The 18888-nt window shown below is 42.9% G+C and overlaps 1 protein-coding gene across 1 annotated transcript in view; it reads right to left on the bottom strand.

The window, feature by feature from the left end:
- Nucleotides 1-2509: 2509 nt before the first annotated feature.
- Nucleotides 2510-18888, bottom strand: part of LOC126203492 (protein bric-a-brac 1-like) — a 206027-nt gene continuing 189648 nt past the window's right edge. Inside the window, exons 5-6 of the mRNA XM_049937821.1 lie at nt 4948-5028; nt 2510-2727 (exon numbers count right to left, since the gene is read on the bottom strand). Of these exons, the coding sequence (XP_049793778.1) occupies nt 2510-2727; nt 4948-5028 (299 nt within the window). The remainder of the gene's footprint in view (nt 2728-4947; nt 5029-18888) is intronic.

The following is an 18888-nucleotide window of genomic DNA, read 5'->3' as shown; positions in this document are numbered from 1 at the left end:
AAATACAATCATTTTGTCTGTGATAGTTAAAATAATTTATATAATACTCTTCAAACAAACGTGTGGTCCCTACAGTAAACGTTAAATCTGTTTTTGTAGTTTGCATATCCTGTGGAAATTTTCTTTACTGTTTTCTGCTACTTTTCCTACAAAATTCAGTCCCTACTCGTTGAGTGTGTGCTTACAGAGAGGACACAGGAAGTCATCGTTTTGGTTATTATTTATTTATTTATTTATTTATTTTTTGCCTTAGACGTATAAACTGCACGTCCCGTGATAGGCGAATACACTCACAAATGTTGAAACGCATTATAAATTTCCCACTTCGGCTGTTGCTAACAAGTGCTCACTTTATTGAAGCTCGCACAACTGGCCAATTTCAACCTTACAGGCCCTTTTAGAGTAGAGAATACAAAAAAACGGAACGAAGATACAGGAGATTCAAGTTTGGTTTAGTGATATACAAAAACCGTTTTACAAGGGACAGCCTAAGAATTGTGCTTAAGATGCCAACTTGTTGTAATTTTATCCTGCTATTAACCAGCGGACATAAGTATTTGCTATCTTATGATCATGGACCGTCTGGCAGAACTATATTTTGATGTTACCAGGCAGGATTCTATACATTTCTGCGACTATGTGCAGCAGATGGCAGTGGAAAGGGCAGCAATGGCGCCATTTGTAAAGTCGTAACGAACATCTAAAGGCTGTGGTATCCCAGTTTGTTAATTTCAGATAATGCTGACTAGTAACTCTGGTTACGGCCGGGCTGACTTTCAGAAAGTAAGTCACTATTCGTTTGTAAGTAAAATTCATGCAGAGACATTACACACCACAAAAAACTACGAGCAAGCTTCGGGCGTGGCTGAAAATTTGCAGCTGAACGGTGGTCTACATTTATGTCGATTATCTGCAATCTATGTCTGAGTGGCATACAGAGATTCTACCGTATTGTTTTTTTATCAGATGGGTAACAGAAACCTACTGTAACTTTTAGTATGAATATTTATTCTTCTGCCTTACCACTAAAATATTTCAGCAAAATTACATGACTGTAAACTGTCAACGAAATCCAAGCTCTAACACAATAACTGAACCGTCTCTGCTCTCGGTCGCTGTCTAATACCAAATGGATCCGGGCACGTCTTTATAGCATATACTTGTCAAAATCCACTGCAGTCTCAAACATGGCAATGTGCTGTTGTCAATTCTCTAGGGTCGAAACAGATCCTTAATGCTAAATAAAACTTGTATTCCAACTGAACAGCGTAAGTAGAAATTCATCTGTTGTTCATCGAATTAATCGAGAGTGTTGTGGACGAAAGAAGACATTAATAGTTTTATTTAAAAATCGCTGGAACCTACAGAGAATAGAGAGAAATGAGAGCGAATATATTGAACTCAACTAGGATTTGCACTTCGGGACGTATTACCATGTTCTGCTACCGTCGTCGCTGTCATTCTACGTAACCAGATCTTTTAGATGGTGGATGTTGTCTTCTGTCACTTTTGTAACATCTAACACAACTTATGCCTCCCCTCTCCCCTACCGCCTCACTTTGGCAGTTCTTAGAATCTGCGCTCAAACGACACGCCTGGTCCGGCAGTGGTAGGTTGCGTGAGTCGATTGTCAGGGATGCAGATGGGACCGCCAAATCTCGGCAGCTAAGACCATTAGTAAGAAAACACTTTGGTGGTTATGCCGATTCCCGTATCCATGGTGGATTTACCGACTTACATATTCTAATAATTGGTTGAATAGTGGAAAAATGGGATTTTGTTATTCTTTTACTTGTGACGCAACATTTATACGCAGATGAAATTGAAAGTGATTAGCACTTAAAAACGAACATATGCTCTGTTTCGTCCACACAAATAGACGCTCTAAATTCTCATAAAAGTCCCGATGTGCTCCAAGTGGTAAGTCGGGGAGTCTTGCAGTATTTTTATTTTTCTTATAATTGTGGGTGGTGACCAAATTTCCCGACTTTATGTTTACTTACTACACCCCCACTAAATGGGATGCTTTGGGGGTATTTCAACAAGCGATTTCAGGATCTGGAAAAACGACATTCTATCAATGGAGAAAAGTGATTGACATATTGAGCCTATTATATAATTAGCTTTGTTTCGTCTGGATACAATCACAGAACGAGAGTGGAAAGCTAGAGAAACAGCTTGAAGGTGGTTCGACAAACAGAGTAGTTTAGTAGGTGTAGGTGTAGAACGTGCTGTTAATCGTGATCGGTTTCAGCTAGACATTGTCCATCTCAGGAGAAATTTAGTATTAAGCAGCACACGGTGGGCAGTATGACATTGCATGATGTGGATGCTCTGTTCTCTAAGTGCTGCCCAAGACTAGCGCTTTCTGAAAAAGGCTAACGTATAGACGACTGGGATCAATATTACAAACGTTTTCTGTGAATGATAAACTCTAGATTTCAACCCTAACGAAAAAACTAAGAGAGGGGTACCGTGTAAGGGGTCACACTGAATTGGACTAATGTGGCTACTGAGCAATCCTCAGAAGTGGTAGAGATTTGTGTGCCGCGACGACGAAGTGCGAGACAGGTGGACAGGTTTGAGGAGAGCGCCGGCCGTACTTACAAACTTGTGGCCGCAGGAGCAGACGTCGCCGACGGGGTGCAGCGGGTCGACTCCGGGAAACTGGTGGCAGACGACTCGCGGCCCCTGCGGCTGGATCTTCAGCGGCCGCGGCGGGCGCACCTGCGACAGAGGACGGCGTCAACCACCAGCACGTCGACGGCGCCTTACCTGCCGCGTTTCACTACAGAGTCGGCCAGCGACTGTGACAAGTGCGAGCGCCTGGCAGGCCCTGCGTCCACAGCAGTACGCAACAAAGAAAGTGTTGCTGGATGTGACTTTCTTCAGATACGATCTGAACTATCGGTTTCGCATACGGCGTGTATCGACAATGGTGGGTAACCCTTAGAGATAGAGTTTCTTATGTAAAAATAAGACGAAAAATCATGGCAGACATTGGTATGAAAATGATAAAAAAATGTAAATGTCGTTTGACTAGGGTCTCCCGTCGCGTAGGCCGTTCGCCGTGTGGAAGTCTTTCGATTTGACGCCACTTCGGCGACCTGCGTGTCGAGGGGGATGGAATGATGATGATGGTGATTAGGACAACACAGCACCCAGGCCGTGAGCGGAGAAAATCTCCGACCCAGTCGGGAATAGAACCCGGGCCAGCAGGATTGACATTGTGTCGCGCTGACCACTCAGCTACCCGGGGGCGAATGTGAAAATGACGAGTTTTCCCGCTATCGTCAAGTTCTCTTATTTAATGCGTAAAAGTATAACTGGAGCAGCGGTAGCGGTGTTTATCGAGAAGAGCAAGAGCTTATGTGTGTGTTTTGAAGGCTTAGGAACGCTTTTGGTAATGTGCACTGGGGAAAGCTTGCGAATATATTGGAGGAAAAGCGACTTTACTCGAAAAACATACGCCTCATTAACTCACTTTGTTTGAACCGAAAGGCTTCGATAAGGATAGAATGAAAGAATACGTACTGGATGAAGTTAGAAAAATGTGTTGCGCGCCATCCACACTCTCCAACATACAGAGGGTTAGTTGTATAAGTGCAGATGTTTTTATTGTTGACTGAGGAAAGTGTACTGAATAATATTACATCAGTATTTACATCATTTGTAGACTAATAATTTTAGCTATTGCGAGTAGTATGTTTTAGGCTGGTTACTCCCAACACATACATGTCGAAAGAGCAAGCCATTAATGTTAATTTCGCGCTGTACAGCAGGTCAGGTGTTGAAGTGTGGTCGCGAGGACGCAAAACGGGTAGTCTATACTGACAGCCGCAGTTCACTTAGTGGTGGAGTTATGACAGTGTAGAAAAATCAGGCAGTCGATTATGTGGCGTGTTTGCTGGAAGACTGTTAAACTCAGAGAAAAAAAAAAAAAAACAAGAAACACACTGGAATTTGTAGATATTAACGTACCAATGATCACAGTATCTACACGTATACTCTTAACATCCAGTATATTTAGAAGTTACGATTGAGCGGTGTAAAATTTGCTGATGTCGGAATATGATGATTGAGATTCGCAGACGATATGGTTACGGTCCTTCTCCACAGACATGAGAAGAGCTCTAATAAACTGTAGAGAGATTTTAACTGCTGGAAAAAGTATTGGAATCAAAATAAACATAAAGAAGACGAAAATAATGGCATCAGAAGAAGTTGAAAAGATAAAAATAATAGCGAAGTGAGAGAATTTACTTCATGTGCAATATTTTAAGTATCGCGTAAACAGCGTAGAAAGCAACTGAACGTGCAACACAGGCGTTAAATCGAGAATAGCTGTAGCAAAATCGGCGTAAGAGATAAATTTTCTGTAGTGGTAAGGATCTGGGAGTAATGGAAAGGACGATAATATGCGTTGTCTGGTGCGTCCTGATGCCGGTGACGGACTTGGCCACGAGCACAGGTGACGGAAAGAAACTGGTCTTCTGAAATGTTGACATGCAGAGGAATGGGAATATATGTAATGTATAGACGTATTGACAGACGAAGAGGTGCTGACGAGAGTTGGAGAGGAAAGGCAATTACTATGCGCATCTGATCTAATTAAGCAGGTACCGTGAAAGGGTGAAGGAATTTAAAATCAGTTTTAAAAAGGTATTTTGTGGGAAACAGAAGGCAAGGATGCGTCTCGGATTATGAAAAGTCTGCTTACTAGATGTAAATATGGCAGCGTGGAAAAGAGGTGATCAGCCGCGAAAGGTGGAGAAAGCAGGACCTGTTCATAGGGCAGAAAACTGGTGGTGGTGATGATGGTCTCAGTGATGTGTTTCGGAATGCTTGGTGCGCAACACATTGTCTGACTACTTTGATGATATGCCAGCAGTAGTCTGTCAATGGACATGCATCTGGTACGGTATGGTATGGTACGGTGAGACTTACCAGCAGTCTGTTGCAGCCACAGGAGTCGTCGCCACCACGAAGCGCGCATGCGCAGCTGGGCTTCTTCGGGAAAGCCGCAGCCTGCAAAACACAGAAGGCAACAGGCGTCACAACTTAGCATCGGCACCAAAACACTCAGCGACTCTTAATTTAAGCCATACATCTCCGTAAGCGAAAAGATCGGGGCGTTAAACGCTGCAAAATCTGGAGGATTTAAAAATTTGTAAGTCATGTAGCAGATGTATTTTCCTTATTAGCTCTAAATATACGATACAGATAGAGTCCATTTGCCAATTACAAACTTTTATCCTGTATTCAAGAGAGTTTTCTTTGGTGACGGCGTAGAATAAATTACCAGATGCTTACCATCGACTATAGTAGTACAATTGTACTCTTCTTTGTTTTTTTTTTTATATGGGTTGCCTCCATCTACTTTTGGAGTATACGATATGTCAATATTACGCATTACTCACGCTACTGGCACGAATCTATAATACACTAGTCGACATTATTGAACTGCCGGATTGCGCGGCCCCTCCCGCAGGTGGTTTGAGTCCTCCCTGGGGCATGTGTGTGTGTGTGTGTGTGTGTGTGTTGTTCTTAGCATACGTTAGTTTAAGTAGTGTGTAAGTCTACGAATTGACATATGTTTGTACATTTTTTTGAACTGCCTTGAAGGGAAGATACGTGGCAGCAAGTGATTGAAAACATTTGCCCTAACTGTTGTTAGTGTTATAAAGTAGGTGATCATTGCTCAGATATGAAGTACTTGTGAACTGTTACGCTGTCGATATCTGTTATGAATGTAAAATCTTCATAAGTACCGTAAAGTGCTTTGAAGAATTCTTTGAACTACAGCTAGACTATGTCATCTCCAATGTCAGCCATCTGACATCCACTGCTGAATAAAGGGCTTCTCTAGACTCTTCCATATACTGCAGTCTGCTACTACAGCCATCCATGTGGCTCTCTTTTCCGGATATGTTTGTTAGTTTTCCTCTCCCTCCTAGCATTCTCCAATGCGCACCTCTCCGCTAATTGCGCCCTCGGTTTTTAATGGTTTTCCCATTTAAATCCCAAGACTCATCGCCGTAAGTACAACCAAGTAACAATTCCTCATTAAGCTTTTCTTTTCAGACACATCTTTTTAGTTTACTAAAGAACTCCGGGTCACACAATCTTCCGTTTATTTATTTTGCTGTCCCGTACAATTTTCTTTTCGACATGTTCATTGTACTGCTGTGTTCCATTAACACGTATTCCTTCTTCGTGTTTTTCTTTTCTTTTTTTTTTTTTAATTTAAGGATCTGAAAAATTCCTCTAGGGCTGCTGAGAAGAGTACTGGTCATATCTTCTTTCCTGACTCCTCTTTAGTTTTGGATTACTCGCTATCCTGACGGAGTCTATTGGAAGCAATGGCTAACTGGATTGTATGCTTGTAAGTAGATTCATACAATAAATTTATTGATGATCTGAGTAACAGGCAATGAGTGTTTTAATCCTAAATATTTTACATGTAGTGTTATAGAAAATGCACAGTGCATCCAGATGCTGCCTCGTTTTTGGTAAAGACAGTTTCCAAGCAAGTCGTAATTAAATTCCCTGTCCCCGCATAAAGTGTCCTGGATTAAGACAGTTCAACGCACGTAATTCTGGACTGTTATTTTGGAGGTGAACGGTTTATTATTTTTCGATAAGCATGGCGTATTCCTCTTATGACTACTCACTGGACAAATTCGGCGCAGTTCCGTGCTATCTTGATTGGCACTTTAGTCCTACTGTAGCACGAGATACTGTGTCTCACAACAGAGCGCCACATGTCTCCAGTACTAACAACTGTCAGTAGTGAAATGTCAACCTGGAAGTATGCTATTCTCCACTCTGGAACGCGATCCCAATTTTATCTCGACCTCAAACAGGCATGGAACGTAGATAATTAAATCGTCATCACATTTTTTGTAGTTACAATCACCGCTTCCGTTAGAGTCTGTATTTGGCAGTACTGCAGAGTACAACACACGAAAGCAGAAAAATACGACACCTTCCTGTGAGCCACATTTTGACGATCGAATTTGCCATGTGCTACTTGGATTAACTGAAGTGCTAGGCTCGCAGTGGCCATCACGCATCCTACAGTCGATCTCTGTATATTTCTAAGGAAACGGTATAGGACAGTGTTTAAGACGCAGAATTCGTATTCGGAAAAAGAGGGGTTTCAAATCCTCCGTCGGCCATCTTGACTTGTTCTAAAAAAACACATGTGAAAACGAAAGTGGTTCATTCAAGAAGGTCACAATTGATTCAGAAACATCTTCTTTGCCAGCTCAGCCAATTTTCAATTACTCTCCCGTTTACGAGGCGTTAGTACCTTGCCTTCGTCATCTATTTGGAATGCTTCACAGACCGACAACTATTCATGTTCCAAAATCACGATTACATTACTTGCCTTCCACCCATTCTACCCATTGCAACTTTTGTATTGCACCTCTGGATTTGGAATGGAACTGGTCAAAAGCTGCTTTACGTGTTTCATTTTGTTCCTTTGACCCTCTTTGTATTAAAAAAGTGCGTAGTAGCAAAATATGTTTAGTGATCTTAGCTAAAATCACAATTACTGCCATCTTCGTCCTAATTCGTGAGCTCTTTCTGAGTTTGTCATCTTTACTCTCCCAGTTGGAAATATGACGCGATCCTTATTCTAGTTTAGGTTCCAAATAGTTTGGACCGTCTCACATAGATTATGTAGGTGGTACCTCTGTCTCACATAAAGCTGCCGAGACACCAGATTTCTTTAGCTGCAGCCACTTAATTCCTACATTTCTATTTAAATTTTACTCTGCCTTTTACTTCGCCTCTTCGCCTCGCGGAAGTACAACAGGGAGGTGTAAATTATGAGAGGATTGAAACTTCCTGGCAGATTAAAACTGTGTGCCGAACCGAGACTCGAACTCGGGACGTTTGCCTTTCGCGGGCAAGTGCTCTACCATCTGAGCTACCCAAGCACGACTCACGCCCCGTCATCACAGCTTTACTCCTGCCAGTACCTCGTCTCCTACCTTCCAAACTTTACAGACGCTCTCCTGCGTACCTTGCACAGCTAGCACTCCTGAAAGAAAGGATATTGCGGAGACATGGCTGAGCTACAGCCTGGGGGATGTTTCCAGAATGAGATTTTCACTCTGCAGCGGAGTGTGTGCTGATAGGAAACTTGGCAAAGGTCCAGAGTTCGAGTCTCGGTCCGGCACACAGTTTTAATCTGCCAGGAAGTTTCATATCAGCGCGCACTCCGCTGGAGAGTGAAAATTTCATTATGAGAGGATTGTTCGATCGGCGACAGAGTACAACAGAAATGTTGAAAGTTTTTAACTGGTAGATGTTCAAAGTAAGAAGCGAGAAGCTGCTTAGAAAAGGCCTAGACCAGAAACTACGAAAATATTCTGACAGCCACTGCATTTCTATCCACTAAAAATCGTGCCGATAAAGTGAGGAAAATAATAGTTCGCACAGAGGCGCGCAGGCATCCATTCTTCCCACGCGCCATCCGTGAATAGAGCGGGAAGAAGGTTTAATAACTCGTTTGAATGAAAAGTACACCCTGGCACGCTCTTCACTGTTCAGAACTGAACACCCTCTTAGACCCTGCACGTGGGTGATTCGAGGCTTCAGAACACTTGTATGTCGAGCGCGCCTGCAAGCTTTCCGTCGTTGTGAGCCGTCTGCAATGGAATGAGCTGTCGGCTTGGGTGATGCCTACAGCTTCCAGCCCGTGCAACAGGTGTCCACACGTAGTTTCCCACCCACCCGATCCCACCACCACTGGAACACGGCTACAGATAGCTTAGACAGGCGGTGGCTCTCGTCGGGAAGTACAGTTTGACACTTTTAGTGAGGAGTGTTGGCTGCGGCGGCTTACCTGTGCGGCGAGCGCGGCGACCGCGACGGCGGCGACGAGTGCAGCTGTCCTCATGGTGTGGGTGGTGCCGGGGGCGGCTGAGGTGCCAGTCCGGCCGCCGCCGGCCCTCTTATAGCGGGCCGCCTGCTGACCAACCACAACACGCCCGCCCCGTGCATGCTCCACCCACAAACACTGCGCCACCACGCCGAACATCCGTGCCAGCAGAGATCACGCGAGTCGCACCGGGACACTTCGTTACACCCTTAGAGATCGTCTTTTGTAATGCAATCCGACGTAAATACACATTTTCCGCGGCCTCTTTTAACAATGTGGGAATGCTAACACTCTCTGCTCCTTACTTAACAATCATACTCAATCGTTCGCTCGTCGAAAGATCCGTACCTAAAGGATGGAAAGTTGCGCGACTCACATTAATACCCAAGAAAGAAAATACGAGAAATCCGCTGAATTACAGACCCATATCGCTAACGTCGATTTGCAGTAGGATTTTGGAACGTACACTGTGCCCGAACGTTATGAATCACCTCGAACGAAACGATTCGACGCATAGCCAACACAGCTTGAGAAGATATCGTTTTGGTGGAACCCAACCAGCTTTCTACTTTCACGAAGTAATCTGTGATATCGACAGGGGATGTCAAATTGACTCCATATTTTTTAGATTTCCCTAGATTAGGAAATGAGACACTTAAAGTAGTAAAGTAGTTTTGCTATTTGTTGTTGTTGTGGTCTTCAGTCCTGAGACTGGTTTGATGCAGCTCTCCATGCTACTCCATCCTGTGCAAGCTTCTTCATCTCCCAGTACCTACTGCAACCTACATCCTTCTCAATCTGCTTAGTGTATTCATCTCTTGGTCTCCCTCTACGATTTTTACCCTCCACACTGCCCTCCAATGCTAAATTTGTGATCCCTTGATGCCTCAGAACATGTCCTACCAACCGGCCCCTTCTTCTCGTCAAGTTGTGCCACAAACTCCTCTTCTCCCCAATTCTATTCAATACCTCCTCATTAGTTATGTAATCTACTCATCTAATCTTCAGCATTCTTCTGTAGCACCACATTTCGAAAGCTTCTATTCTCCTCCTGTCCGAACTATTTATCGTCCATGTTTCACTTCCATACATGGCTACACTCCATACAAATACTTTCAGAAACGACTTCCTGACACTTAAATCCATACTCGATGTTAACAAATTTTTCTTCTTCAGAAACGATTTCCTTGCCATTGCCAGTCTACATTTTATATCCTCTCTACTTCGACCATCATGGGGAGAAAAATAACTGATGATGGTCGAAGTAGAGAGGATATAAAATGTAGACTGGCAATGGCAAGTAAAGCGTTTCTGAAAAAGAGAAATTTGTTAGTATCGAGTATAGATTTAAGTGTCAGGAAGTCATTTCTGAAAGTATTTGTATGGAGTGTAGCCATGTATGGAAGTGAAACATGGACGATAAATAGTTTAGACAAGAAGAGAATAGAAGCTTTCGAAATGTGGTGCTACAGGTGAATGCTGAAGATTAGATGGATAGATCACATAACTAATGAGGAGGTATTGAATAGAGTTGGGGAGAAGAGGAGTTTGTGGCACAACTTGACTAGAAGAAGGGATCGGTTGGTAGGACATGTTCTGAGGCATCAAGGGATCTCCAATTTGGTACTGGAGGGCAGCGTGGAGGGTAAAAATCGTAGAGGGAGACCAAGAGATGAATACACTAAGCAGATTCAGAAGAATGTAGGCTGCAGTAGGTACTGGGAGATGAAGAAGCTTGCACAGGATAGAGCAGCATGGAGAGCTGCATCAAACCAGTCTCAGGACTGAAGACCACAACAACAACAAGAACCTAAGACTTTTGCCGGCCGGAGTGGCCGAGCGGTTCTAGGCGCTACAGCCTGGAACCGCGCGACCGCTACGGTCGCAGGTTCGAATCCTGCCTTGGGCATGGATGTGTGTGATGTCCTTAGGTTAGTTAGGTTTAATTAGTTCTAACTTCTAGGGGACTGATTACCTCAGAAGTTAAGTCCCGTGGTGCTCAGAGCCATTTGAAACATTTGAACCTAACGCTTTTGACACTGTTTCTCGAAAGCGACTTCTAATCATACCGCGTGTCTACGGAGTTTCGTCTCAACTGTGTGACTGGATTCGTCATTTTATGTCAAAGAAGATAACAGGTCGTAATAACTGACGGAAAGCCTTCGAGTGAAACACATGTAATATCTGGCGTTCTCCAACGAAGTTCTGTAGTTCCACTGGTGTTCCTGGTCTACGCAAACGATTTAGGAGACAATATGAGCAGCCCTCGTAGATTATTTGCAGATGGTGCTATCATTTACCGTTTTACAAAGACAACAGAGGATGAAAACCAATTGCAAAATGATTTAGACAAGATATCTGTATGATGCGGAAAGTGTGTGTTGAATCTAAATAATGAAAAGCCTGAAGTCATCCACATGAAACTAAAAGGAAACCGCTAAATTTCGGTTACATGGTAAATCTCACAAATCTAAAGTCTGTAAATTGAACTAAATTCTTAGGGATCACAATTACGAATAACTTAAATTGGAACGATCACATAGATAATGTTGTGAACGGAGCGAACCAAAGAGTACAGCTTATTAGAAAATGCAACAGGTCTACTAAAAAGACTGCTTACAGTACGCTTTGTCCGCCTTCTTCTGGAGTATTGCTGTGCGGTGTGGCATCCGCATCAGATAGGATTAACGGAGGACATCAAAAAAGTTCAAAGAAAGGCAGTTGTTTTGTATTATCGCGAAATAGGGTTTCTTTGCCAAGAGTACGCTACGCGAATTGGGGTAGAAGTCACTACAACAAAGGCGTTTTTCGTTGCAACAGAACCTTCTCATGAAATTTCAGTCACCAACTTCCTTCTCAGAGGGCGAAAATATTTTGTTGGAGCCCACTTACGTAGCTAGAAATGACCATCATAATAAAATAAGTGAAATCAGAATTCGCAGGGAAAGATTTAAGTGAGTGATTTTCCCGCGCCCTTTTCGATAGTGGAACGGTATAGAAACAGCTGGAAGGTGGGTCGATGAAGCCTCTGCAGGCAGTTAACTAACTGTGTGCACTGCCGAGTGATCGTGTAGGTGTAGATGTAAATGTAATGGTTTTATTCCCTATTAATAGGGAAATAGTTTCAGATCTGCTGTGATTTGTATCATCACAACTTTTCATTCAGTCTTTTGACTGTTTGGAGCAGCCCACCACGAATTTCTCTGCCGTGCCAACCTTTTCATCTCACCGTAGCACTTGCACTCTACGTGTTCAGTTATTTATAGGTTCCAATCTCTGTCTTCCCCTGCAGTTTTTACCGCCCTGCAGCTCTCTCCAGTAGTTGTTGTCTTAAAACTTGTCCTATCACCGTGTCCCTTTTTCTTGTCTGTGTTGTTCACATGAACAGTGGATATAGGAAACGTTCTAAGTGTCTTTTGTTCTCGGTATTGTGTTCACGCCCGCATCTCGTGGTCGTGCGGTAGCGTTCTCGCTTCCCACGCCCGGGTTCCCGGGTTCGATTCTCGGCGGGGTCAGGGATTTTCTCTGCCTCGTGATGGCTGGGTGTTCTTTGATGTCCTTAGGTTAGTTAGGTTTAAGTAGTTCTAAGTTCTAGGGGACTGATGACCATAGATGTTAAGTCCCATAGTGCTCAGAGCCATATTGTGTTCACGTCCCTGGACTTGATCCATGTGCCAAACCATGGAGGAAGTCTTTCAAAGATGCGTCAGTAGGTGGCCCATAGCCTTTGTACCAAGCTGCGCTTCTCTCTCGAGTTCCAAAATTTCATGCTGCGTAAGGTGGGTTTTTGTGGTTACAGTGCTACTGACTTAAAAACTTAATGCTGTATTTCTGTGCCACTATTACAACAAATACAACTTACTACCTTATTTTTAATGGCGCTTGGAATGAAAATTCTCTTCTTATTACTATGTCTAAAACTGACATTTGTTTGACCGTGGCTGTGTACAAGATACAGGTTGACTCTTGCGAAGAAGAAAACAGCGACCGTTCACTGTTAATAACGCTGCTTATTTACACAAAAAGCGCCGTCACCGGTTTGGAACCGACACGTCCATTTTAAGACGGTTGTTCACGATTATATTACGACGCAGTTTCTTACATTAGCTGTCGAAAAAACAGCCAGCAACTACAGTAAACAACAGCAAATGTATTATAAACGTCAACAGCCCTCTTAAGATTAAGTCGTCGCTTCGAAACTAGTAACGGTGCTGATTTGTGTAAATAAATGGAATTCCTCCAGTGGATGGTTTCTATTTTCTTCTTTGCAAGAATCAACTTGTAACAACTTTGTTATTGAGACCTAGAACCAGTCAGTTTCCTGGTATGGCAGTTAGAACGTTTTCTATAAAGTACTTTTTTTCTAATTTGTCTCATTATTTTTCGTGCTGAGGTGGCGAGCAGAGTAATTCTGTGGTATGAGGAAACCTTATCAATTTTCTGGATACAAATCAGTTATCTACAAAGGCAGATACATTGCCTTTTTTTCACTTACCTAATAAATGTGAGATTTGGCGCTCGGAACCTTTCCACTTTCCACTATTGATACGTTCCCTCTTCGCCGATTCTACAGAGAACGTGCTCGTTCCTTATCAGTCCCTTCTAAGCACTCCCACATTTCAAAAGCTTCGACTCCTTTCTTTTTCGGTGTTCCGACAGTCCGTGATTCATTGCCATACAGGGCTGTGATCCAGATGTGCATTAACAGAAATTTCTTCCTCATATTTTGGTCAACGTTTGATACTAATAGTCTTCGTTCAGTCAGGAAAGCCCTCTTTGCCTCTGCTTGACTGCTTTTCATGTCGTCGTTGCTTCGTCTGTTACGTGTTATTTTCTTTCCTAGGTAGCAGAATTCCTTCAGTTCGTCTACTTCATGAACACAATTTTGATGTTATATTTATCGGAAATCTGATTTTTGCTGCTCCTCATTACTTCTGCCTTTTTCCGATTTAGTCTCAGTCCATATTCTTACTGATTAGACTATCATTCCGTTCGACGGATCCTGTAATTCTGCTTAAATTTGACTGAGGATAGCAATGTCACAGGCGACTCCTATTACCGATATTCATTAGCTGCCTTAAAATAACAACATTAATTTTCTTGTTAGCTTTGCATCCTTGTCTAGTGTTCGGAGTAGAGTTATACACTGTTGCACAAAGCTATTTGTATACTCACAATAGCTGAAACAAAACAGTTTTCTACTAGACGTTGTCTAGGATTCGCAGTATATAGTAGCATACTCCGCAGCAAAGCTCTTCAACTCGGCCCCATCTGATCAGATGCTGGGTATCCCTACCAGTTCATAATAAAGTTTTTTTTTTTTTTTTAAATCCCATTTGTCACTGCTTGTACAAATTATCTGGTTAGCTAGATTCAAGGACTGAAAATTTCTGTTAGCTACACGGCAAGTAAAAGTGCTCTTTGTGGAGCTGCATGGGAAGAATTATTGTACTGTAAACAGGTTGCTACTGTCACAGACGTAGGTAACTATTTTCTTTGGTAAGTCTTAATGTACTCATGTAAATTACAGATTACCAGTACGAAAATATGAGCGGCTCTTAAAGTAATTGACGAAGTAAATTTTTTGCTCGAAAGTAGCGACTTTTCTGCTAATTTGCCATGTTGCATTTACGTAGCGTAAACACATACAGTAATAGCTTATTTTTAACTTAGGGTACATATTACCTATATAAAAGTTGCTTCACTTTTGTTAACGCATTTTCGATTCGTTCCACATCCCTGAATCATCTCCTTGTAGATGTAATTTACGGAACACGATGAAGGAATGAATCAATCAGTCAGTCACAAGTTTTTCGATTGATCCATGGCTTGTTCCTTGACTTACAATCTCTTATTTATATTTTCATTTATTTCATACCTACTGCATCCTAGTTCGTCAACAATCTGACATTGCATTACGTGCATCATATCTCATACATTACTTGCCATCTGCATTTGGAAAGAAGTCTAAGACTTATGGACATTGTGTACAACACAGTGGAATGAGTTAAGCATTTGAAATATTATAACATGACTGTACCAGTGTCAAATACATTATAAAAGTAAGTACATGAAATGTTTTCGCTCTTGAGAATACGAACAACCGTCAGCTGTATAAGAGAATGACGATGGCTAAAATTTGTGTCGGACCGGAACTCGAACCCGAAGTCTCCCCCTTATGCGAGCAGTCGCCTTAAACGCTTTGGCGTTCCTTGCACGACTCACGGCCAGATCCGTATGTCGTCATTTCTGCGTCACAACCTATACTCGAACACACATTATGTAATTCCCGTGCAGAGGAGAACATTTTAATTGAAAGTTGCTGCCTGTTATCAGCGGAACAATACGATATTGTTGTGTCTGTGTTGTTACGTTCTTCTTATCAACACAGGCATTGCAATAGTCATAAAAATCCCTGATAAGACACTCTTCGATTGAGCAGAAGCAATCTGGATGACACGACGGTCGGTCGGTACCCTTGGGCCTTCATGACCCGTTCGGGCGGAGTTTCTTTAGTTAGAAGCATTTTGCCAAAAAGAAAATCTTTAATTCTCGCTTATTCTCTGCTATATTACCGAAAAGACATTTGATATCCTCTGGCAGTTTGTTAAATAATCGTAATATGATATTGTTTATTTACATAACGTGAATCGTCCTTCATGTATCCCGAGGAGAGACTTCACGGGGATGTGGAAATAATTCGAGGATGGGCATTTCCTTGAAGTGCAATACAAAGAAATGAGTTAACTTCATGAAATATTGAAATGTTAATAGAAACTATAGTATAAGCTGAATCATTAATCTTATTGCTCTTCTGCTAAGTACGAGGAGTTACTCTAGACAAAGTGCTTTAATTCAGTTTCCAACTCCACTCCGTAACCTGCAAGAACATTCACGAGCACGTTGTTAAATATATGTGTACTTAAGTACCCGACTACCAGCATTAAAGAGGGTTATTAGTAACAACAAAGGACTTCAACGAGTTTATATATTGAGAAACAATTGTCAATGAAGCAAGTGTTTTTAAGAGACGTTTTCAGGACACTGTAGGGCTCATAGCCGATGTAATTCCTGTAAAACGTTTCTGTATTCTAACTGCAGCAGTATTAAATCGAATTTCTGCCAAAAATTTGTGCCGTTGCTCACTGGTGAACGGAAATGGTAAGAAAGTAGTAAGGGACTTCATTACACCAACAGTGTGAGTTAACCAGCTCAAGCTGCAAACTACTCATAGCCTCAAAAATTGAACGATGTAGGGGAGACCGGGACACATTTATGCGGATTTCTTTTCGGAATTTTTAAAATTATATTGGTTAGATTTATTGCGTTTTAAATTATTAGTGTCGTAACATGTATATTAAAATATGACTTAATATATATACTTCTAACTCCACATCACATTTAAAAGCGCAAAATAATTTAGTAAAGGCTCAAATAGAGTGCATAAAAGTGCCCCGGGTATGTGACAGGGTTACACAGTTATTGGCGCACAATTTATGCATACCACAGAACACAATCATGCGGAATCAAAAGATACCATTAAACTTTTCAAAACATTTTTTGTTGGCATTCAACAAAGTTACAGTCTTATTTACACCCGTTTACATGATAAATCACAAAAGTTTTAATGGCAGTAAACAGAGTTTTTAGCGAACTTCCACATGGCCTACATAGAAGGTAGAACGTTAATTAAAGACCCATTCTTCATCATGGTTCGAGATGTAATTGATGTAAACAAGAAGTAATGTGTTTCCTGAATACAGTTGTCGCGAGTGCACCCTTTATAGCTAAGGCTGTCGCCTGTTCTTGATTCCTTTTTGATTGGTTGTATCGTTTCAAGCAGTAAAATTGTTTTTCATCCTCTTGATCAGACTGATGCATGTTATAAGGGCAAGGAAGAAGAACTGGATGAGACATTCGCTTAGACTGGGAGTGCTTGTTAACACACGCTTTGGGACGACTAATTTTGGAGGGAAGGTTGAGAGGAGGGAGCAGATACGGGATGATAAACAACATAACGGCAAGCGGAAATCATGCGGACATGAAGGCGATGGCAGCTGCCGTGTGAAAACCTGCCGTCGGGTAGAACACGTACGGAAAGATGTAGGTGTTGGTTCTTGTCGCGCGCTATACGAGATTGGAATAATAAGAGTATTGTGAAGGTGGTTCTATGAACTCTCTGCCAGGGACTTAAATGTGATTTGCTGAGTATCCATGTAGATGTAGAAAGCTAATTATGACACAAGAAGTGTTGTTCTTGCTTAATTTCTTGCCCATATTACTCTTTGCTCTCGTGGAAGTAATTCTTTCTGCTTGAGATTTGTTAGGTCGAAATAGCTTTTTTAGCAGTTTCTACCTTTTATTCTCATTCGCCTTCATTTTTTAGATTCTATCGCCAACATCTATTGTGTTCGAGCTTGTTTGACTGGGGTATCAGGATTGCGATTCAAAATAGTGCTTTAACTTGCCTCAGCAGAATTGAGTTATCATGTCCCATCTCGTTATTTGAATTAGTGTTGAATCTACTATAGTAACTTCCAGGCTTTCAAATTATAGAGATGCGCCCGGTACAGTAAAACAATCTCCTGCAGACGGACATGTATTAATTTATTTCCAATTCTAAAACGTATGCCCCCTACAAGCTTTGATAATAGGGTAACAAACCTTCATCACCTTGCACAAAAACATAAGCATGCTCATGGCGCTAAGACGTTCACTCAACTGCTGCACTGAACTGTCTGAGAGACTTCCGCAGACGCCAGTACCACACTTATCTTCCATTGTCGGCAGTGTTCATGCAAGGACGGTTCCCAGGAAATGCGCTCTGTGTAAAAGTTCCCCGTGCGCAGCGTCCCCCTTATTACACACAATTCTTTGCTTAACAGTTCACAGTCATATTTTTTCTCCCTGCAGTTTATCCTGCCAAATTTCTCATTACGGTACCATGTTAATTATTCTTGATTACCTCTCAACTCATCGCAATAACCAGCCCGTTCTTATTTCCTCATAATTTCTCACATAATCTTCGCGGAACTACTAAATTTCCTGTATTACCTGTTCATGTAATTTTTAATGTCCATCTGTAGTGCGACGTTTCATATTGTTACAGTTTTTACTCCTTCACTTCTCGCATCGTCCACGTTACTACACTCCTGGAAATGGAAAAAAGAACACATTGACACCGGTGTGTCAGACCCACCATACTTGCTCCGGACACTGCGAGAGGGCTGTACAAGCAATGATCACACGCACGGCACAGCGGACACACCAGGAACCGCGGTGTTGGCCGTCGAATGGTGCTAGCTGCGCAGCATTTGTGCACCGCCGCCGTCAGTGTCAGCCAGTTTGCCGTGGCATACGGAGCTCCATCGCAGTCTTTAACACTGGTAGCATGCCGCGACAGCGTGGACGTGAACCGTATGTGCAGTTGACGGACTTTGAGCGAGGGCGTATAGTGGGCATGCGGGAGGCCGGGTGGACGTACCGCCGAATTGCTCAACACGTGGGGCGTGAGGTCTCCACAGTACATCGATGTTGTCGCCAGTGGTCGGCGGAAGGTGCACGTGCCCGTCGACCTGGGACCGGACCGCAGCGACGCACGGATGCACGCCAAGACCGTAGGATCCTACGCAGTGCCGTAGGGGACCGCACCGCCACTTCCCAGCAAATTAGGGACACTGTTGCTCCTGGGGTATCGGCGAGGACCATTCGCAACCGTCTCCATGAAGCTGGGCTACGGTCCCGCACACCGTTAGGCCGTCTTCCGCTCACGCCCCAACATCGTGCAGCCCGCCTCCAGTGGTGTCGCGACAGGCGTGAATGGAGGGACGAATGGAGACGTGTCGTCTTCAGCGATGAGAGTCGCTTCTGCCTTGGTGCCAATGATGGTCGTATGCGTGTTTGGCGCCGTGCAGGTGAGCGCCACAGTCAGGACTGCATACGACCGAGGCACACAGGGCCAACACCCGGCATCATGGTGTGGGGAGCGATCT

This window comes from Schistocerca nitens, chromosome 9, assembly GCF_023898315.1.
Source record: "Schistocerca nitens isolate TAMUIC-IGC-003100 chromosome 9, iqSchNite1.1, whole genome shotgun sequence".
Lineage (NCBI taxonomy): Eukaryota > Metazoa > Arthropoda > Insecta > Orthoptera > Acrididae > Schistocerca > Schistocerca nitens.
Note: the sequence above shows the minus strand (reverse complement) of the source record. Positions and strands in the feature narration are given on the sequence as shown.